General features: G+C 47.2%; 1 protein-coding gene across 6 annotated transcripts in view; it reads left to right on the top strand.

The window, feature by feature from the left end:
* Nucleotides 1–12,396: 12,396 nt before the first annotated feature.
* The window catches only part of PRDM11 (PR/SET domain 11), a 49,429-nt gene continuing 38,607 nt past the window's right edge, over nucleotides 12,397–23,218 (top strand). For 2 of the 6 annotated variants that reach the window (XM_039551935.1, XM_039551936.1), the window contains exon 1: nucleotides 12,819–13,078. In XM_039551935.1, coding sequence (XP_039407869.1) covers nucleotides 12,854–13,078 — 225 coding nt within the window. In that variant the 5' untranslated portion in view covers nucleotides 12,819–12,853. Of the gene's footprint in view, nucleotides 12,571–12,817; nucleotides 13,079–13,155; nucleotides 13,221–23,218 lie in introns of those variants that run through there. The other 4 variants (XM_039551933.1, XM_039551932.1, XM_039551937.1 and 1 more) reach the window with 4 other exon arrangements.

The following is a 23,218-nucleotide window of genomic DNA, read 5'->3' as shown; positions in this document are numbered from 1 at the left end:
ATTAAATGCAAGGGGTTGCTGAACCTAAGGCAGTGCCAGTGCCCAACACATGAATCTCAGCAAACAATACAAATCCCTCCATTCCAGAGGCACCAGTAGCGTGAGAAATGTGTCCCACTTAACTGTGACAAACGGTCTGATCCCAAGGGGGAGCAAAGCTCAGTCAGTCCCAGTGCTTCTTATTGTTGCCAGCAGTATTGTTTGCACAGCCCCTCCTCTCTCAGCAGCTGGGCAGCAAGTCCCCCTTTTGGGGCTACATAAAAGCAGACAGTTGGTGTGAGCTACATCACCATGTGGGGGAGAGCAGTATTAATTCAGAGAGGGTTTAGGTCTTGCAAAGGGCAGGTTCAGCTTCTCCATCCAAGTTTGAATAGCATTAATGAAAAAGCATCATAACAGAAAATTTCTCCCCATGCTGGAAAAGGGCTGGTGAGATTTACTCTGGTAACTGTAAAGTGGTAACACCAGTCGCAACCACAGACACGTCAGCTCTGCCATTAGCTGAAACCTTCTGCTTTCCACTGCATAGATTTACAGGGTAGCATGGATCAGAATTCCTTTACATGTTTACACACGTGTTTTGGATACCACAGCTGGGAGAAGAAATGCAGAAGTTTAACACCCTGGCTCTAATTTACTCATCAGGTTCTGGGGCAGCCCTCACTGAGCAACACCACACCAGCAACTCACTACATGGGTTGAGGCTGTTCCTTCCTCTGCCACCCATCCTGGTGATTCTAACTGCTCAGCAGAGACATGCTTTACCCTTTCACAGTCCCCTCATCACCCATCACCCCTGCACCAGCAGCCAGGTTTGAACTATACACACTACACTCTGTTGATGGTGCCTCCAGCAAGCAGGCAACACATGCATGCCTGCGTCCTTGGATTTGGTGATGATTTTTCCAGCACGTGTGTCTCACTGGAGCACTGGAAGGATGCAAAGAAAGGAAAATCTGAAACAAACCTCCCATGACATGTTGATCAAAGCAGGAACATTCAGGGCTTTGGCTGTATTCACTGACACCACCTTGAGAAGGACTGAGGCTGCTTTGAGGATACAAGGGACACTTTGCTGCTGAGAACATGAGGGGAAAGATGCCATCTTTCAGTTCCACTGTCTGTGAAATTGTGCCTTCAGATACACATTTACAAAATGGAATGTGTTGCACCCCCACAAGTACTGAGGAAGCCTGCAAATGCATAAACAGTACTGAAAGAGGGATACTTTATTTTCACACCTACTCCAAATCTGCTGTTCTTTGTCCCAAACTGGTGTAAACTATCGCATGGGGATCAGAGAGCAGTCTGCCAGCATATCTTGAGCATTCATTTGATTTAGTCCTTCTAGGTGGCTCAGAGATGCACAGAAACATGCCAACTCTGGACTTGAAGAAATAGTTTTGCCAAGAACCTAGCAAGCCCCACTGAAGTAGCTTCAGGCTTCAGCTAAAGATCTTCCACGCCCCTTGCTGGAGAAACAGTGCCATAACAGAGCTCTGGACAGCAAAGAACGAAACCAGTGAAGTGGAGAAAAGCCAAGTACATAATGAATCTATATTCCCACGGATAGAGAGGTCTCCTAAAACTCACTTCCAGTAGTAAAAAGTGAACAAATAACCCATGCAACTTAAACTGCAAAACAGCACAGGCCTGGTATATACTGGCACCACATGTCTGATGTAATACAGTGCATATTCTCCTGTTTTTAAAACTAGAATGACCACTTCAGAGGCTGTGGTACATGAGAAATCATAACAGATGTTCACATAGCATAGAGAAAGATGGCATAGAAGTGACTGTGTTGTAGTATAAAGATACTGGAAATAACTTCAAAATAATTAGCTAGTGTTAGTCCTGATCGCCATGTAGTGGTCCACTCTGAGATCTGCATTGCCACAGGCTGTTTCCATTGCTTGAGTAAGCCAGCTCCAGGCCAGCTCAGGAGCCTCCACTTGGCACCATCTGTAGTGCTGTGACTGCATCATGGAGAAACCCAAACCTTCTGAGCAGCTCTTGCACAGAGCCAGTTAAAAGCAGAAGAAGTGTAGAGAACAAATCAACTTGAGCAAAGACAAGTGTAAGGTCTTGCACCTGGGAAAACGTAATCCTGGAATACAGCACAGGCTGAGATCTACCTGGGGTCTGTGGAAAAGGACCTGGTGTCCTGGGGGACAAGAAGCTCAATGCAGGTGAGCAGTGCGATGATGTGACATAGAAACCAATGGGATGCTAGGCTGCATCAGCAAGGGCATCACAAGCAGAGGTAAAGAAATCATCCCACACTACTCAGTGGTTGCCAGGCCACACCTGGAATACTGTGTTCAGTTTTGGTCCCCGACTATGCAAAAAAGATGTGGAGAGGCTGGAGAGGGTCCAGAGAAGGACCATGAAGATGATCAAAGGACTGGGAAGCTTGCCATGTAAGGAAAGGCTGAGAGAATTGGGTTTGTTCAGCCTTGAGAATATAAGGCTTAGGAGAGAGTTTATCACAATGTTCCAATATTTAAAGGGTGGGTACAAAAAGGATGGAGACTGCCTTTTTACAAGGAGTCACGTGGTAAAGATGAGGGGTAATGGTACAAGTTACTCCTGGAGAAGTTCTGACTGGACACAAGAGGACAAATTTTTAACAATGAGAACAACCAGCCGCCGGAATAATCTCCCCAAGGAATTGTTAGATTCCTCAATATTGAACAAATTAAAATTTCGGGGAGACAGGGTGCTGGACCATCTTGTCTAGGTCATGCTTTTGCCAGATGATCTTTGTATGATTCTATGATCCTCTGAACTTGAGAAGTGATTTTGGGTTGCTTCAGTTACGTAGAAAAGGTTAATGCTGTATTAACATGACCCATATGCCCATGTGGAGAGTTGGAGCTCTGAGACTGCCATCCAGAAGACTTTGAGGTTGTTTGAGAGATTGGCAGTGCTGGGTGGACAGGGGTTTCATGGCATTCAGCATTACTGTGAGATGTGATACTTGTATTTCCACACCCCACACCTTCCTGTCAGGGCTTTTCTTTCCCCGCTCCTTCGCTCTACATTGTTCTCTCTCTGATACAGGCTGTTCCAATCTGAAAATACCTTCCCAACAATTCCATCTTGCTCTGCCTTGGTTTGGATCATCAGGGAGCTATCTTCCTCAAAAATGAGCTTTGGTATGAAAAATATGGAAAATTTCACATTTAGAGACACAGCTTTATTCAGAAACCAATTTGCACTTACTGATTTGTCAAAGGCAAAAGAAACAATGCTGTGCTTTGTGGGGAGAATACTACAATTTACTTGCTGTGTTTCACATGAAGAAGGAGCTCCATGGAAAGCCTTGTAAGATTCCCACTCTTAAGCTTCTGTTCCGCCTGCAGAGTCTCCATGAAAGCTGAAGAAAGATCAGTTTCAGGAAACCTTAAGAAAATCAGTTTTGTTTAAAATATTGGGGTTTTTTTAATTATTTGGCAAACATTTAATGTGTTCCTAATGGAGCATAAAGTGAGTGGACTCATCTTCTAACACTTCATTACCTCCTTTATGCTTTGTTTATTGGTAGTGATGGCAACTGAGTGGCCTAGAGGGAATTGGCATTTAAATTTCTGTAGCAGCCCAAAACAAAATTGTTTTTAATCTAGGTCGTGTAAAAATGAATGGCTAATTTTCATAGAAGCATAGAATGGCTTTCATAGAAGCATAGATGACCTTAAAGATCATCTAGTTCCAATCCCACTGCCATGGGCGGGGATACCTTCCCCTACAGCAGCTTGCTTAGAGTCACATTCAACCTGCCCTCGAACACTCCCAGGGATGGGGCATCCGCAGCTTGTCTGAGCGACCTGTTGCCGTGTTTGTCTCCCAGCCCCGGAGGCGGCCGGGTCGCGGAGCCCCCGGGCCGCCCGGCAGAGGGCGGGGAGCGGCAGCCGGGCTGCTGGACATCCATCCCGCCCCGGGGACAGCAGGGTCAGCTGGGGAACAGGCAGCGCCGTCCCACGGGCAGGGACTCGGAGCGCCGGGGCGAGCTGCGGCGGGGCTGGAGCCCGCCCAGGGGCTGCCCTGAAGGAGAGCGGCCCATGGCGGGCTGGCCAGGGCAGGGCGGAGCCGGCCCACGGCGGGTCGGGCCAGGGCGGAGCGGGTCCATCGCGGGCCGGCCAGGGCGGAGCGGGTCCATCGCGGGTCGGGCAGGGCGGAGCGGGTCATCGCGGGTCGGGCAGGGCGGAGAGGGTCCATCGCGGGTCGGGCAGGGCGGAGCGGGTCCATCCCGGGTCGGGCAGGGCGGAGCGGGTCCGTCGCGGGCTGGCCAGGGCGGAGCCGGCCCATGGCGGGTCCGCCGCCGCACACGGCACGGCGAGCGTGCCCCGGCTCCTTCTCACCGGACAGCAACGTGACTTGAAGCCAATAGAGACTTCAAACCTGCCAGGGTTTGCGGGGCGGCTTGGGCATTCTCTGAGCTCGCCTTTAAAGCCTGGAAGACCCGCACGACAGGCGAAGGTGCCTATCTGCGCATATAGACCACCCAGCCAGAGGGAGTGTACACATGTACTGACTCGTTCACAAAGGAAATTGAGGGAGAAAAACACCCTCCAATTTACTTCTTCCTCGTACTGGAAGAGATCATGACACGAATGATATTCCAACAAGTCCGGAGGAAACTGTTAGTGAAAATTTAAAATGAAAACATTCTTAGCAGGAAAATTCGTGGAATCTACCCCATGTTTTAAAGCATTACTTTGCCCAGATGTTCTTACAACTGATCAAAATAAAAAAAATCCATTTCGGTGAATTTTTTTAAAGTGTTGGATCGCTTTTAATCTTCCGACAGTAGAAGAGCAAAATCCAGAGCTTTTACTGATTTCCTTTTTAGTTTGTATGTATTTTTATTGAACTTGTTCTTAGAAACACTTTTGACACTTTGTAATAACTAAATGGCCTTTTAACTGAAGCTAAGCTTAAGGAAAGTAGCAATCAGCCTTTGGGGGAAGCTAAAGCTTTCACTGGGCAAACATATCATACTTCACCTCCACCTAAAAGATAAAGATTTCATCATAAAAAGGAGAAGGCAGAGAAAATGAGAAAATAATCTTTCTTCATTAAAAAAGAAAAGTATTTTTTGATTTTTTGAAATCTCTTATCTGTGCAAGTCATACCCATGGAAACACTGTTTTCAGCTCAGTGGGCCTTTTTTGATGTATTTCTTCACCTTGAACACTTTTGATGTTCATGCTTTTAATAAAGTAATGTGTTGGCTTTGAAACTACCCTGCATCATGGTCACTGTTGTCACTTGTATTAGTCCTTTTATTACATATATTAATGGAAGACATAGAGACCATAAGATTACCCAAGTGCTAATCAAATGCAGAACACACACACAAAAAAGGGGTTCTTGACTTAACACACTTAACACACCTTAATCCTTAAGGGATTAGGCAGGAGACCTGGCAGACTGCAGAGTTTTTTCTCCTTACAGACCAGAAGATCTGGACAATCATTTTACTTTTTGTTTATTATTAGCTCCCAGTCACAATAATTTTCAGACTCTGATGCATTAGAACAACATGAAATGATTTGAACTGCAACAGAACAAGCAACAATTTACTTGGTATAAAAATATTTTTTTTTTTTTCTCTAGGATTTCAAAACCACATGGAAGTATTTATTTGATGTAGATTAATTTAGTTACTTTAAAATTTTAATTCAGAGTTAAATTTGATCTACATGCCTCTAATTTGGAAGAGACAATCCTGAGATTTATAGATCATGTTCTCTTGATGTAGTGCCTGTAACATAATATGCCGGTGCAACAGTGAATGGCAGAGGCTCCGCCTGTGAAAATCTGCTGGAATTATTTGCTTTGGAGCTCTCTGCTCTGGTCGAGCGTTTGTGTTGACTTATTTTACAAAATAGCCTGCTAAGGACAACATCAGCTAGTGGGGAACTGTTACACAGATTGTCTGTAACATACTGTGTTAGCATTTCTGGAACAGCAACACTCCTGCGCTCCCAGTAAAACGAAATAGTAATAAATGATGTGTGCAGGAGGCATTCCATATGGCTGTCTTAAAGTTGAACTGGAAGAGATGTCTGACAAGGGCCATCCTCTTGTAATGCAGAAGCATCATGAGAGCCTACCCCAGCCTTCCTCAGAGCAGCAGGGAGTAGCTGCAATTCCCTGGTAAGAAGAGTGGGTAGAGTCTCAAGATGCAGAGTCAGAGTCAACTGCAAGACTGAAGTGACAACCTCTTTCAAATTATGTCCCCTGCTCAGGAAATCTGCCTCCAGCTACTGCAATAGATAAACTGGTAATGAACGGACTTTCTAAGAAGTATTTACACCTAACCTACTCAGTATTATACCAGAGAGTTAAATATAAAATTACTGATGATAAAATTCACAGGTGACATCAACATGAGCAAACGAGGGAAGAGAAGCTGGTGTGCTATCTGATCTGAGAGTGCTTCATGTCAGAAACAGGGGCCCATTCCCAGAAAGGGATTTTGCGGGCAGCGCCATGCATTGGCACTGCGGGCACAGGCCATTCCCAAGGAGTGATGGCACACCCTCTGGGTAACAGCAACACTTGAAAGGGTAAAAGGACACTTTCATGGGAAACTTGTAGTGTCCCTACACAACGATAGACGTGGTGATCCTGAAAGCATAGCTGTAAAGATATTTTTATATAAATATATATGTGTATTTTGGGTTAAATGGATCCTATATTGCCAGGGGCAGTTCAGACAACCGTGTTTTAAAAGGGATGTTGAAAAATTGAGCGGATTTCACAGGAAAAACAGGAAAACAATATAGGACTGGTAAAAATATCTTTTGTTGAGAAATTTAAAGAGACAAATTTGTTAACTTACTCAGAAAGAAATATTTTGAATTGACTAGATGACAGCATAGATAATATTTTCCTAGGGAGAAGATACAAGAATGTATCTAAGCATAAAGAAAAGCAATAAAAAGAACCAGTTTCTAGAAGATGGATGCTGCCAAATTCTTACAGGGAATCCAAGCCCATGTTTATAATGAGGAGAGTGAGGACAATGGGAAAGAAATTCTTTATCTCTTGATTTCTGTACCTCAGAACTCAGTGTCTTTCTTAAAGACAGCTTTATAGTTAAGCACAAGTTATTTGGCTCAAGCCAGGGTAGCTGCTTGTGATATACAGAAGTGCACATTCCTATGGACTGCCAAAACATGTGACGGATGCCTAGAAACAAACCACTGAGTTTTGAAGTGCTTGTGAGCAGAGACATTCCTTGCTTTCCAGTCTTTGGGCCAACTACAGAGAGACCATTTCATATGGAAAAGCAGTTCTGGTTATTCATTAAAAACATACCAGCACAAATTCTCAGATCCTAGTGTTTGAGAAATGTTTTGCATGTGCCTCCTCTAGTCCAAAAGATTTCAGGACTGGTCTTGGGCAAGGGATTAAATTTCTGTGTTTCTGGCTACAGTCTGACTGCTCATTCCTGCTGCCATCCCTGCAGCCCGAGGTATGGGCACCAATCTGGGTAAAAGGCAATCCACGTGCATGGATCAATACTACAATAACCAAGCAGCTTTCTTCTTTTTTTGGTGGATTATTTTTAACCCGGTTCAGCCTTCTTCCCCAGCTCAGGGCCTATGAACAGCCTTGTCAGCACAGCCAGGGCTGGGCAGCCATGGCAGCACCCACTCACCACAGAGCAGGAAATCCTAAAGGCAGCACTGCCTCGGAGGTGCAGATGCAAAGGCTGATTCCCTGGCTTGCTGCTGCCAAGGGAAAGGTCTGGCTTCCCCCCTCTCCCCCAACAGCACAGTCCCACCACCACCTCCTTTTGCTGATGTTGGCAATTGCTGGGTTAGGCATCCAGCTCAGAGTGAGCAGTCTGAGGGACTGTGACTGCTGGAGTGGCTCTACCTACCTGCTGCCATCACGGCATCTCTACCATCAGGCCATACCCTCAATTTCCCATACAGCTCTACATCATTCCCAGGAAGGACTCCATACACTATTCTAAACCCCAGGCAGGATCATCCCTCCCTCCGCATTGTCCCTAACACTGCCTTTTCCTGCTCTCTTGCTAGCATCAGAGCTGCTGTGGCCACAGGGCGGGCAGGCTCAGCCCTTGAGGCAGTAGCACAACTGCCAAGCCTGGAGAAGAGCAAAGGGTAGAAGGTTGCATCCAGAAGTTTCTTGCTTACCAGTTGAACTCAGCAATATTCATCCATGGAGAACGGTTCATTAGGCTTAATCCAGTGAAACCCATAACTTCAAGGAGAGCACTGTATTGCTAAAGGATTCCTATTCTTCTACCAGTAACAGTGGAAGACTCATATAGCATGATGAGGAAAAACACCCAGCACTGCTGGGTGAAGGTCATCACCACTTCTATTGTACAGCAGAAATAAAAACACAAGCTGCAGCTCTGCACAGTTACGTGCTCTTCAAAGAGCTCTTCCCCCGCACCTCATTCGGAGCCTGTCCCACCCTGCTACAGTAATTTGTAACTATGGGCTTCTGGCCGAGTTTCCTTCTCAGCCATGTAATTTCCTTTTCTTTTGTGGGCCATTTTCAGATTTTCAAAGGGAAAAGTTTGCATTCCCTTCACTATCCAACAACCTATCAATGTGGAAGAGAAGCGTCCTTGATTTTGGTGTGGCTTATTACCAGAGTTTTTAATGCTAAAAGATGTTTAACAGCTAACGACACACTGAGTGAGAGCATCAGCACCATGGTCCTGCAAATTTGAATCTTTTCTGTTTGCAGGAGAAATGTTGTCTGTATAATAGCAGTAGGATTTTCCTTTCTGCTTGCAACCGAGTGACCTTTCCTGGAGGAAGATGAAGTTTGGCCCCAAGCAGCCAGTTTCTCAGAGCTTGGGAAGCAGATGCCAGCTTCTTTGTATTGATGTGGTTACGTAGGATGTTGACAATCTTAAATGAGAGAATACTCAGTAATGTCAAGGCTGCTGCTGTGTGCTACAACTTGCAGAAGAACCCAAATGCTTTTCTACCTTTCCTTAGGCACCCTGTTGAAGACAGCCAGACACCCCACCTCCAGCACATGTCCTGACTTCCACCCTCTTTGCAGTGTTGTGCCTGAGCCACTGGGTATTTTTAGGTAAGCTCATTCCACAAAATACATCCAGACTCTTCTGGTGCAGGGGTCAGTTTTTGCAGCTGACAGATGTACCTGCCAAATCCCAGCACTTTGTGCTCTGAAGACCATTTAAGTGTGGATTTTGACAAGCTTGATTCAGTTTTATCCACTTTTGCAAGCATTATTTTTTATACCATTGGCTAAAAGTTCAGTGTCAGCAGAAGAACCTTTTTGCCTCTGCAGGAGAATATCCAGCATTTCATGGAGGAACAGATTTGACAGTATAATACTGGAAAGTCAACACCTAATTAGACAGTCATTCTGTCAACACCTAATCAGACAGTCATTCTGAAGTGATGTTGCCATTTGTAAAGTTTTATTCTGACAGCCTGCAGACAGAGGAGATTTGCTGTGGGTGGTGGAGTGGGGGTTGAATGTACTCATTAAAAAAATTAATCCTATGTCTTCTTAATAAGTGAGGAGGCAGTTTGTTGAAGAAGGGAAGCCTTTTCAAGCCCCAAAGGTAACATTTTTGCAGAAAGAGTACACATTTGCACTGTCTTCCTTCCATAATTTGCTTCTAGATAAAAAAGATACAAAATCTTCTTTGTGGGGATTTTATCTCCTGATGTGATGGGTTGACCTTGGCTGGACACCAGGTGTCCACCAGAGCAGCTCTATCACTCCCCTCCTCAACTAGATAGTGGAGAGAGAGTACAACTACTAAAAAGCTCATGGGTTGAAATGAGACAAGGAAAGATGACTCACCAATTACTGTCAAGGGCAAAACTGACCTAACTTGGGAAAATTAGCTTATTACCAATCAAATCAGAGAAGCATCATGGGAAATAAAAACTAAATATTAAAACACCTTCCCCCACCCCTCCCTTCTTCCTGGGCTGAATATTACTCCTGAGTTTTTTAATTCCTCCCCTCCAGAAGTGCAGGGGGACAGGGAATGGGGGCTGTGGTCAGTTCATCCCACATTTTCTCTTCTGCTCCTTCCTCCTTAGGGGGTGGACTCCTCACACTCTTCCTCTGCTTCTGCCTCCCACAGGCTCAAGTTCTTCACAAACTGCTCTTGTGCAGGTCCCCTGCAGGGTCACAAGTCCTGCCAACAAACATGCTCCCGTGTGGGCTCTTCTCTCCACGGGTCCCCAGGCCTTGCCAGGAGCCTGCTTCCAGCGTGGGCTTCCCAAAGGGTCACAGCCTGACTTGAGCATCCACCTGCTCTGGGTTGGGGTCCTGCAGAAGGTAAAAGTAGATACCATCTACACCATGGACCACCATGGGCCGAAGGGCACACCCTGCCTCACCATGGTATTCTCCACCGGCTGCCAGGGAATCTCTGCTCTGGCACCTGGAACACCTCCTCCCCTCCTTCTTCAACTGACCATGGTGTCTGGAGAGCTGCTTCTCTCATATGATCTCACTCCTGTCTCTGGCTGCAATTGCTGTTGCAGTTTTTCCTTTCCTTTTGAAATGTGTTGCTACAGTGGTGCTTCCACAGTTGTTGATGGGCTCGGCCTTGGCCAGCAGTGAGTCCGTCTTGGATCTGGCTGGAGTTGGCTCTGTTGGACATTGGGACAGCCTCTCACAGAAGACACCCCTGCGGCCTCCCCGCTACCCAAACCTTGCCACACAAACCCAACATACTTGACTATTAAACATATAAAGGCAACCGGCACACATTAAGACAAGGCAACTCCCTCAATAAATTAGCATGCCTGTGTTTACAGGAAGACATAATAGCTGTTATTTATATTGTACTTACATATTTAATTTTCTTTATAAATAAAAGCTTTATGCCTCCCTTTGAGCCTCCTCTTGCAGCCTTTGTCTACAATAGCTACAACTAAACTATTACTCCAAATTAGCCTGGCATTCAGTGTGCATTTGTATTACTCACATGATTTTTATTGGCTTTTTAATTATTATTTTTTCTCTTGGTTCATTCATCAATCATATTTACAAACCCATTGTTGCACTTATTGCCAGTTGAGTGTTCTCACACATTTCAGCACACAGACAGAAACTGCAAACTAGGGCAGCTCTATTAGGATCTCTAATATTTCTGAGGAGTCTGAAGGTGCTGACAGCTTATGGTCTTTCCAAGGCAAGTGCAAGTGCCTCAAAGTCCATCTATCTGCAATTACTGGAAGGGGTAAAATGACACCGCACGCTTTTCCTTTCAGAAGGAATCCTCTCCCCAGAGGTTAGAAATGGGGAACAAAAAGCAAACTACAGCTGGAGATCTGATGACTGATACTCACTTGAACTTCTGATTACTCATCTGTCCCACACTGGCTGCTTTTGCAAAGTGAGCCTGTTTTGAACCTGAGTTGATTACCTTCCTTGTTTTGCCAGACAATTTAAATTAAGTGATACATCAAGACCTAACCCTGAAGTTCTGCCACCCCACAAGGCTCAGTGAGAGCAGTGGAAGCAGCTCAAGGATGGCAGAAGCAGGCCTTGGTTTTGCTTGGGCTATGTACTTCTTTACTTTTTGTCCTCACTCAATTTTTCTATTCTTTGCACCAACTTTGTATGGTAGGCACTTCAGGGTGGAGAGTATCAAGAAAGAATTTATTTCTCAGGACTGCAGAAAACGCTGTTTCTCAGGGCTACAGAAAAAGGCAAGTAGTTCCAAGAATCCAAGCCGGCACATTGTCACCACAGCCATGCTTGCATACAAGTCCATTGTCAACCGAAGGAACTGGAAAATTGTGGCTATTTATCCATCCCTCTCTTTACCCCCCCCCGTTGTGCCTCTTTTGGCAAAGCAGCTGAAGAGTGTGCATTGTTTCAAATTTAATGCTTGCAGATGGTTTTATTTAGAATTTGTTTTATTGGTGAGACATGCTTCCTCTGTTTATTAAATTGTGCCTACTTTTTGTCATCCGTCATGTTGCTCACAATTTCTGCACAGAGCTGGAGGGTAGGGTTTGTTGTTACTGTTGCCGTTGGGTGGGTTACTTTTTTGGGGGGTAATTTGAAATATGATCAAGGTCCGAGCGCCAGGGAGACACCGCGTCTTCTCATTCACTTTTTTCCCGCAGAAGAGCATGAGGTTCCCGACGGGCGGGCAGAGGTGCGGGGTGCTGCCGGTGGGACAGGCGCCCGGTACGGAGCAACTCCGCCCCTGGTCCTGGCCGGCGGGGGAGCCCCGGGGCACGGCCGCGGGCGGGGGTCACGTCTGGCCGCCGTGCCCCGGAGGCGGGCGGCCCCGAGGGCGCGGGCGGGCGGCCGGGTCCCGCTCCGCGGAGCGCTGCGGCGGCTGCCGGGCGGCGGCAGGTGGTGGCCGCGACAGCGCCCGGGGGGAGCCCGGCGGCTCCTCCGGGACGGGCCCCCTCGGTCGGCGGCTCCCCCCTTGCGGTGCCCGCGGGCCGTCCGGGCGGGTTTTGTCCTCCAGAGCCCCCCCGAGCCCCCGGCCGGCCGCGGGGGCTGATCGCCGGCGGCTCCGCGCGGAACTCGCAGGCTCCGGAGCAGGAGGTGGGAACCGCGGGCGGTTTGGGCTTGCTCGGCGTCTTCTGCGCTTGGTTTTTGGTGGTTTTCCCTCCCCTGCTCTATGCGGCTTTTGGGGTTTGTTTTTTATTATTTTTTTTCCCCTCCTCTTTTCCCACCCGCGGGTATTTGGAAGGAAAGCAGGAATGCCGCGGCCTCCAGAGAGCCTCGGCGGGCCGGGCCGGGCCGGGCCGGGCGGGCCGGCGGCGCCTCCCCCCGGTTCGGGGGGTCCCCGGGCTCGGCCCCCGAACGCCCCTCTCTTCCGTTCTCCATGTCATTTCCTGTGCTAATAAGATGGTGGTCACGGCCGGGAGGGAGGGAGCCGCCGCTGCCGCCTCCGCCGAGCCCGGCCCGGCCCCGGGACCCGTCCTCGCCTGGGACTAGTCAGCGGGGCCGGCGGGGTGGGAGGGCGCAGCCAGCTGGGCTCCCCCCGCCCCTCCCGGGCGGAGCGGGCCCCCCGACGCCGAGGCGGGCTCCCCGCGCCCGCAGTGCCGAGGTGAGTCAGCCTCGCTGGTAGCCAAGGTGGCCACGAAAATGGCTGCGGAGCGCGGGGGGGGAGCCCGTCCCAGCCCGGGGGGGAGGTCCGGCCGGGGGGTGCCTGCAGCGAGCGGGACAGCGGCGGAGACCCGCGGGCGCAGGTATCGCCTCCCCCTCCCCCCGCCCCGCTTTTCCCCCTCGGGGCGGGCTGCGCGGGGCCCGGCCCGTCCCCGCCGCTCCCGCCGCGCCGCTCCCGCCCGCGCCGCGGCTGCGCCCGCCCGGCCCCCCGCCCCGCCCGCGGCCGCCAGCGGGGCCGGCGACTGACGCGGCCGGCGGCCAATGGGCGGCGGGGGCGGGCGGGCGCGCGCCGCTTTGGAACGCGGGGGCGGGGCGGCGCGGGGCGGCGGCACCCGGGAACCCCGCGGGACACGGGGACACCGCGGCAGCGGGCGCACAGCCTGCGGCATCGCCCGCGCCCCGTGCGCTGCGCCAGGGCAGAGTTGCCCTTGCGTCGCGCAGCCGGGATGCTCTCTCAACTCGCGCAGAAAACTCCAGCTGCATATTCTGGGGCCTTTTCCCCTCTGTGGGTTTGGGGTGGTTTTTTTTAGTTACAAAACTTCTCAAACTTCTTTGCAAATGGTCCGATATCACTTGTCGTATTTCAGAGGGAAATGGAAGATGCCTCCAGAGTCCTCTTTCGGATCCCTGAAAAAAAAAAAAAAAGCTGGCCCGTGGGCAAAACTGTTGGCTCAATGTTGCTTCCTCTTTTTCCTGTGATTAATGCCTCTCATTAGTGGGAGGAGAACTGGCAGAACCAGTTAAAAAAATACCTACCTAACCGTAAGATAGGATTGTTTTCCAGCACTGCAGGTGTGTGCAGAGGTTTGTTAGGCAGCAAAGGAGTCCCAGCCCCAACTATCCAGCAGCCCCTTGGATCCGGTCCTGCCAGCGAGGTTTAACTCCCTCTGAGTCTGGCGAAGCACATGCTCGCAGCCTGGGTTGGGCTTCACGTCCCCTAAATTTCCGTTTGTCTAATCACCAAGATTATAAGCAGTGAAAGTGGAAAGGGAAATGAGTCTCCTGACTTTCTAATGAATTGTGTATAAACCCAACAACAGACAAGCATGCCTGATGAGGACACTGTGCTTTTGCTTTTCAAGTGCGAGCTGCAATCAGAAACAAAAGTATTGAGATGATGGGTGTTTGCTTCTTGCAAGGAATGTTTGGACCAAAGGTGCTCCTGCTCTAGAAGGAGTAGTTTAGCACAGGGCTGAGTGATGTGGGGTTCTTAAAACACGTGCAGCCTGCAAAGAGTTCAAGTGTCAGGGCTATTGGTGTGGCCAAGGACTGTGTTAGCAAAGGAGGGGTTGGCTGCTGGAATCACTTACCGGGGAGGATTTGAGGTAGCCATGGGAGATGCCCAAGTTTGCCCTGGCTCTTGGCTAGATGCTGAATCGACCGATCTCTCTGCAGCATGGAGTAGCAGGACCAGGGGAAGTCGTCGTTCCCTCCTGCCCAGGAGTCAAGTCAAAGGCTGCAGCTCCTTTCCAGCTGTTTGTGGAGCATGAAGGAGGTCCTCAGGCTCCTGACTTAGTGCTGGCTTTGGTGCAGAGCTCTCTGGTTTTGGGATACATTGTTCCTCTAGCATCTTTGTGGACCATGCATGAAGCATGGTGCTTTCTGGGGCAGTTTATGGGGCATTCTCACTGTGAGCCTTATTGGTCACTGATAGCAATTACTTGCACTTTTTTAACAAGTAAAGGAGAGGATTATTGTGAAGGTAATACCTGATTTTAAATAATGAGGGCAAAAGCAAGAACTTCTTTGAAACCTGATTTTTCATGAACTGGTGCAAGGTCCATCTTATTGGGATGGGATGGGGGCAGCTTGTTGCTCGTATTCCTTGCTGGACAGTGAGGGAGCTGCTTGAAATTGGTAGTACCAGTGTAAAGGTTGTGAGCACTGCACGAGGAGCCTGAAGCAGGAAGGCTCCTGCCCTGCAGCAGGCTGGCTTTGTGATCAGGGGGACTCAGGTAGTATGCAGAGTGGAAGTTGCCACTCTGAGTCAGGAATAAAAGTATGTATATTGAGGAGAAATACCAGCCCAGGCAAGAGAGGTCTTTTGTCTTTTTATAGAGAGTGCCATGTACACTTTATCCTTCTGTGGTTTTTTTAATATTCTTTTTTCCTTTAGTAACTCCTTTCTCATGCTGGTTAATTCCCAAGCAGAACTGTGGGGTTTTAAGGGTTTTTCTTCCCCATGTCCATTTATGCAGGAGAAGTGCATGCTTTTACCTAGCTCTTTATTATTAATGTTGCTGTTAGTAGGGCCTGTCTCTTGCTGGTTCATCTATAAGTGCTACTAAACCATTCCCAGAGCTCTTAAAGTGCTGCCTAGTATTTGTGACATTTTGGTGTAGCATATTTAAAGTCATTATTGCCAATCCGGTGGTACGTGGATGTGAAAATTTGCACAGAGAAACTAAATGTATTCCCAAATACAAAATGGTTTGGGTTTGTTTTTTGTTTGATAATCAAATAATAATACTGTAGGTTAACTTGGGGACCTTTAGAACAAAGAAATAAGCTGCTAAAACTTGATCTGAAGATATAAGACTGGGTACCTGTGAGAAGTAATGACTGTTGTTCCCAGGGAGTGAGCGCAGGTGGGAACTTCTGATGCCTCGTCTGCACTGGGAACGTGTACCTGAGACCTGTGGTTTTCCTAAGTAAAGCCGAAACAAGCAAACATCACTTGTATTCCTCAGTTTGCATTGCAGCTTTCTGGCCTTTCAAGAAATCTGGAGTCAGCTGGATGCACATCAGGGTTTGCTTGATGTATCTCCTTGTGTCAGTGCTGAGTTGTCTGATCTGTTCTCTCACCTGAGCAGAGACCCTTCAGACTCCGGGGCTGAGAGCTGCTTGAGGCACAGGCGTGGCCGATGAAGGGGAATCAGCACATGCAATATCCACTGGCATTGAGCAAGTGGCAGAATTCCTGCTGGCCTGCAACTGGGCAGCCCTGCTGTGGGATGCTGGCTTTGCTGCTTCACGTTTCACCCCTTCTCGTGCCTGTGGCATTTCTCATTGTAAGCGCGTCAGCACTCCTGCCTGAGGGTCTCTTGTAGTGGGTGAAGTTTCTTGGACCAGAGCTCTTGTGCAGCTGCAGACAGTTTTAATGCCTCCTCTTGCAGTGACCCCTCTGCAGTAGTGGAGTAAAGAAGGCTTTAATTTCACAGGGTTTTCTGTTCTCCCTGTGACCTCTTCTCTGCTACCAAAGGTGTTTTTAAATAAAGCCTCTAGAGCCATGTTCCTTCTAAAGCTACATAGTAAAATGTGGCTTTTCAGGAATTCCTGCTAGTTAAACTTGTCTGTGCAAGTGGATTCCAGTAGCAAGTCCAACCACCCTAAGAAAAGCAGAGGACAAGGTGAGAGGTTCGTGTTGCTCTGTATGGCATCTTTGGAAAGAAGATGAGGGAAAAGTGCTTTGGAAAGAGAAGAATTTTGCAGGTACAAGAGGCCAAAGAGCAATGGGAAACAGAGCAGTCCTGTGGCATCTTTGAAAGGTGGGAGCAGCTGAGGTGGATGGAGAGGATGATAAGGAGGGCAACGCAAGTATCCCATGTCAGAGAAGTTTTTCTTTATAATGTCCACCACATGAGGGACAATAGTGATAGAAAAGACAGAGAGAATTGAGAGCAAAAAAGCAGAGATGAAGGAGTAAATTTTGACTTGGCAACTAGAATCACATTTTCCATGTGTTTTTTTAGAAGTTGGTCACTGTCCTCAGCACATAGGCTTTGAAGTTCAGCTGGAAGTGAAGGTGGTACTAGCACAGGCATTTTTCCAACTTCCATCCCAAGCTCTTCACAAAAGTGCAAGAACATATGTTTCTGCAGAGAGACAGTCAAGCACTTAAAAATACTGTCACTTAAAGCTTTGCTATTGTGTTTCTTGGTCATTGCTCCCTTTGTGAGGGCAGGATAGCTTGTATCCTTCAGAGCTGTTGCTGAAAGGCTGCTTCTCTCTGCAAGGCTGGGAGGCAGTACTCTGGCAGTACTCTGGCTCAGAACAGTTTCTCTACAGTCAGAAGGTAAAAGCATTATACATATAATTTAAGGTTAAGCTGCAGAAACTGGCAGCCTCCAGCAGTCAATCAGTAATGCGTACTGCAGAACTGTTTCAGTGCAGTCCTTCGCTCATGGACAGCCGTCAGTAAGGGGCCCATTAGAAGGGTCAGTCATAAGCCAAGTTGTCCAATTTGAGCATGCTCTGATAAATGGCTTCTTTCTCTGACCCCTTTCTTCTCTCTTCCTTAGGCTTTGGCTTTTCAGCAAGGCTAGTTTTCCTTCACCTGTAGTGACTTGTCCCGGAGGAGGGACTGCTGTTCTAAAGCCTTGGCATCAAGCCCTACTGGGGCTGCCACTGCCAGCACTCACCTTGCTGCCTGTGCTGCTGTCAGCTGGGGCTGGCTCCTGCCCATGGAAGCCTGGCTGTGGGTAGTGGGGGAGATGTATAAGGACAGGGTGGTAAAAGTTCATGGGAGGTGATGTGGGGGATTATCTCACGTGGCAGCTCTAGGGTTGCTGTAATTAGCTTCCCTGAGAGCCAGCAGAGCTCCTGCCTTGCTCACTGGGGAGCTGAGGGACTGAGCATCCTGTGCTGGTCCGCAAGCCAGGTCATCTCTGTGGGCTGCAGAGCACTGGCTCCAGGCTCCTGACTATGGATCAGGGCGTCTGGGGCGCACAGCTGCAATGGTCCCGGACTAACACCCTTTCAGAGTGTTTCAGAGTGTTGAAGGCTGCTAATTGGAGCTGATATTGGTCAGGACCATCAGTCATTTGCAGGCTGATAATCAATATGAAATATTTTTCAGTACATTCTGGTTTTAGTACAATGAAGCTTTATTTTGAAAATGTATCATATAAACTGCACCATAATATGCTGGGTGGAGTTAAATGTGGTCCTTCAACTACAGACTCAAACTAAGTGTTCACAGCATCTTCCTTGAAAGATGTCCTAAGTTTGACTGGAACTACCTTTCCACTCCCAGTATGTTCCTCTACACCTTTCATTTGTATAAACCTTGACTTCCTCATGTCTGTGTATACCAAGGAGGTTTGCTGTTGTTTGGGTTTATAAATTTCTTTTCTTCTGATGCTGCTGGAGTACTTCATGCGGTCTGCTGCTTTCTTTGAATTGGAGACTCCTTGCTTGGAAACGCTAATGAGAATGCTAAATATGCCACAGTTTGCAGAGTCCATTCTTTTTATCCATTCAGGGGAAATTACTGAAAACACTTGGAAACTGGCTGAAGAAAAAATCAGTGCTGATGACACAGAAACATACTTTCATGAACAATAGAATATGTTCTATAGTTGTCATTTTTCACACCTAGGCTTGCTGGTTATCTTTTCCAAGATCAAATTAGTTCAGTCTTTTGAACTAATAGATGAAGAAGAGTAGATGCTTTTGAATTGCTGATTTTGAAGAATAGATACTTTTAAATTGCTGATTTTCTCTTCCTTTTCTGATTGCAAAGAGAACATTCTTACGTATGGTGCGTTTGTAAGTTGCTTAGTTCCTTGAAAATTCTACCTCAAGTAGTGAAGGGCCGCTGTGTGGGTGTAGAGCTGTCTGACCCTTAGCGCAAAGTCCCACCAACTAATGCTGCATTGCTGGTGCAGAGGTGGTACCTCCAGAACTGTGGATCCACTGATTGCACCTCCTGGACGTGTTGAGAGCTAGCACTGGCTAAATCAGATGCTAACTTAGCCTTTCTAGGCGTAATGGAGTTAAGTGGTGATTGCCTGGGTGTTTTTTTTAACCAGGTCTCATTCCTAGTCAGGTATTGAGATGTCGCTTTTGAATTCTTCTAGGATAGTTGGTGAACATTTGTAGTCCCTTAGTGACTTGCACATGTGAAGTCACTCTGACATGCTCCCTCTGCTTTTTGGACTGGAATTGAATGAGTTCATGGGCTCTTTCCATGCTTCTGCTAATCAATGTTTTAAAAATGTCCATAGTGAAAAGGACCAGATATTTCTGTGCGGCCCAATACCTTTATGTAGAGGACGCACTTGAGGTTGCACGTATGGACCAGAAGTGCTTGGCCCCCGCTGGAAAACTTTTTCTAGTTAGCTGTGTTAGGATATACAGGGTCTGAACACCCCTCTCTCAGTATGGAAGAGAATGTGCAGATCAAATTGTGGTGGTGGTGAATTCAGCACACGGATATCTGGTTTCTTGGCAGATCCGACACTGGGAGTATCTGGACTGCTGCCTGCCCCAAGGAAAAGGGGGTCGGTGTGACCCATGCTCAACCACTACTCATCCAAGCCATGTAACATGAGTCCCTAACCTGTAGACAGATTTACCAGTTCTGAATAATGTCTGTTGTGCTGTGAGATCTTATCTTCCTAATGGCCTGCAAGAGGGTACAAATGAGGAGAAATAAATACTGCTCTTGCTTTTGCTTCCTCTGCATTTTGTGGAACAGTTGATGTGTTCTCATTTTGCCTGCTGTGTTTGTTAGTGCTTTTAAAGGACTGAGCGAGTTTGTCAGAATTTTGGGAACAAGTGAAAGTAAGATCTGCTCCTACCTTCTCATTTTCTCTCACGTACTCCTTTCCTTTTTGCTGAACAAGTAAAAAGAAAGGAGCTGCCTGCTGTGTCCTGAAGTCCGAGCAGAGTGAAACCACTGTAACAAGCGTAGGGGAACTGTCCTGTAACATCCTTCCACAGAAACAGGCACCAACTTGATAAATGGTGCCAAAGCAGGATGTTAGCTTTATTTTACATCTGTTCCCATAGGTCCCAATTGGAATAGGGATTCCCCAGCACCTGAGACTGCCTGCCTAGAGGTATTGGTACTCCAGAGGCTTTACAATTTTACATTTGATTCCTAAAGCTTTTGAGTTGGGTGGTGGGAATGGGCATTGTTCAATAACCGGGTGCCTTCTGGAAGTCCGGAGGTATCTTGGAGGAGTGGAAGTTCCCCATCTGCCTTTGGGATAAAGAGCTTTGGGTTGCGATTTGTACGTAATACAAGTCTGATCAAAAAACTTTCTGTCATGTGACTGTATCAAGAGTGAAGTCTTGTTTTGTGATTCCTGACAGAATTTAGCAGCAGTCTTACAAAAAATCATTGATGTATGTTTAGGCGGACCAGCAATTCATTTTTGTTGTTGAGTGTGTCGTTGGCTTTGTGCAGGAAAAGGGAGCTCTGGCAAAATGCGCTGAGTTTTCTGACTCGGTGGGGCAGTTTGATTTTAGTGCATAGCTTGGCTGTGTCTCACAGATGTGTCTGCAAGCCTGTCCATCCAGTTTGGTCTTCTGACACCACTAAACATTCACCAGTGGAACAAAAAGACACCATACTGCAGGTAATCTTTCTTTTTTAAAGAAAGGAAAAGCTGGAACTTCTGGAAAAGTGTTGAGTGAAAGGCCGTCTTGTTAGAAGATGGATGTGCTTTCAGAGGGGCTAATTTTGACACTAAGGAAATATATGTAGAGCTGATTGCTGGCCAAGTGCCAGTCACTGAAGGGCACCAGAGGCTGAAATGCCAGGCAGTGCTGGTAGTGCTGGCACTACAGCCCATGACGGTTGGGTTGCATGAATTATCTCTCTGCCTTCCAGCTAATTTTATCCTGTTGATTTTTCATGAATCATTTCCCATCTCTGTGGGTTAGAAATTAAAGTGGAAGTTTGCTAGCCAGAATAGCCACATCTGCTATTTAGAAACTAGTGTCTGGGGTTTGCTTCCTGGCCACCCCCACGCCTTCCCTTCCCTTTCCCTTTTTACCTCCATCATTGTTCAAATACATGAATCACTAGTGTTGCTCACCCACAAAAACTTTTAGGCTGACCAGCCTGCACAGGTGCAGGTGTCTTCTGGGTGCATGTGACCTCACTGTGGGCAATGGGGGTGGCAGGCAGGTGCTCAGTGCTATGTGGCAGGGTCCCAGGTGCACAGTGAAGCTGGCAGGACATGACTAGGGCATCTTGAGTTTCCTGCACGTGCCTTATAAAACATTAAGGGCACTCTAGTGTCTTTTCCCTCTCCCAACACAGCAGAAGAGCAGGAATGTGACAGTGGCCCAGCCTGTAGTGTGCCTACCAAACACTTCCTCACTCCAGCTTTTTTGTCTGTCCATGAATGAGAGTAAAAGGTCATTTGGGCAGTAAATTCACATCTCTGCTTCCCTTTGTTGAGCTGTGTGCCCTTGGCTGCCGTTGCGGCTGACATCCAGGCCAGCAGCAAGGGAAGGATAAGTTCATTATCCAGAAGTTGAGTGCTGCAAGCAGGGATCCAGGGACCCATATGGGAGCTGCCTAGCATGGGGTCCTGTTGGTGAGCAGAGTTTTGCTGGCAGCTGTGCTAAGGAAAAAAGTACATTCCCTTGAAATATAGTGAGCACTAGATGAATGAGAGGAGGTCTCTAGCTTCTCATGTTCATTTTTAATCAGTCTTGGTGGATCACAGCAAATGCAGGAGACTGAGTGCTTGTGTTGGGACAGTTTCGAAAATTGCCAAGTGGGTGGCCCAGAAAAATACAGGCTGGGTAGCATGACATCAATCCTGGGTAAATATAAAATTATTTATGCCTGAAAATTGTTGTCATGAAAAGTGTCTTGTACTCCTTGAAAAGGTCTGATTTTGTTCTTTGAGAACATTACCTTTGGCTTAAAGAGAGATCTCTATATATGATATATATTTACATATAAAAGGCAGTTAACTCAGAGTATGAGAACCGAGTTAATATCCAATGCCAGAGAATATCAATAAAATATAAGTGGCTTAGGAAGTGAGGGTAGTGATTGATAGAGAGCCAGCATCCAATAAATAAACTGAAGTGGCAGTATAAACAGTAAGGAGGTTGAAGGATACTCTAAGCTAAAGGACAGTACTAGCACACTAATAAATCAACTGGTTGAGGATTAACTTCAAGATGAACGTAGAAAATATCTTTTCAGCATCAAAAGATCACAGTTCTGGCATTGCCACCTTAGATGAGGGGAGTAAATAATCCAGCTATTTTAAGCTAGAGCTTGATCATTTTACAGAAGAGTCTTTGCAACATGATATGTGGAGCTATGTTTTCAAAGAAGTAGACTTGATGACCCTTCTCTTCAGATAAGGGGAAGGGAGAAGCCAGATCTGACTGACACTTAATCAGTGATGCAGAAGAAGACATGACTCATCACTGGCAAAATGTGTAGATGAAACATGTTTGGTGAATTGTAGCTGTTGATAGGGGCAGGACGGTGTAATGCAGTTTGTTAGGTAAATGAGGGTATTGAAACCAAATCATTTTCATGCAGACAAGTGGAGATTTATGAACCTGGAAAGGCATGTCCTGAACGTGATCTGTGAAGGCAGGCTTGTGTCCTGAGCAGTCCCGTGTGAGAACATGGGGGTCAGAATGGGCAGGCGGCTCTGGGGAGCTTTCTGTGCCAGGTTCTAGCTGGAAAAGACAACCATGATTTTGGACACAAACAGGGTGGTAATGAATCAGGGTGAGGAGGTTGTTTTATGTCTGTAAACCTTATATTTACTTCAGACTCAGTCTTACATCAGTGTGGCTTTCTTGTGCCAGCGTCTTGAAGTAATGTCGAGAAAATTGGATGAGTTACACAGAAGAATGATGAAAATTGTTGGAAAGCTAAAAAGATACTGCATGGGTGCATAGCCAAGGCGCTGCTATGTATGTGGTTTTATTCAGTGCCTATCACTATTGCTATCCAAACACCTTTCAGTAGTGCCTTAAGGAAGAAGGCTTACAGCTGCACTTAGTTGTACTCCTATTCTGTCCTTAGGGAGAAAAATGGTGAAATAACATCTAGTTTTAGTACTGGGGGTTTGTGTATGTTTGTTTTAACTTTATAAATGTAAGTATATATTTATGTTGAAGCCAAAGGCAAAGAAGGGCAACTGGCAGTTCTGACCAAAGATGGTGAGGTTTATTACAGCCATTAACCTGGGAAGCAATTCTTTCCAGTTGCTCAAAGCGGTATCCCAGCATGCCGGGTATTTCAGCCTTTCCCATCAGGTTCCAGGGCCCTTTGAAAGAACTGCTGCCTGGTGCCCAGAACCAGAGAGAGTCACACATGACTTGTCTATGATGGGGATTAACAACTGAGATGAACTCATGAAAT

The sequence above is a fragment of the Corvus cornix genome, chromosome 5 (assembly GCF_000738735.6).
Source record: "Corvus cornix cornix isolate S_Up_H32 chromosome 5, ASM73873v5, whole genome shotgun sequence".
NCBI lineage: Eukaryota > Metazoa > Chordata > Aves > Passeriformes > Corvidae > Corvus > Corvus cornix.
Note: the sequence above shows the minus strand (reverse complement) of the source record. Positions and strands in the feature narration are given on the sequence as shown.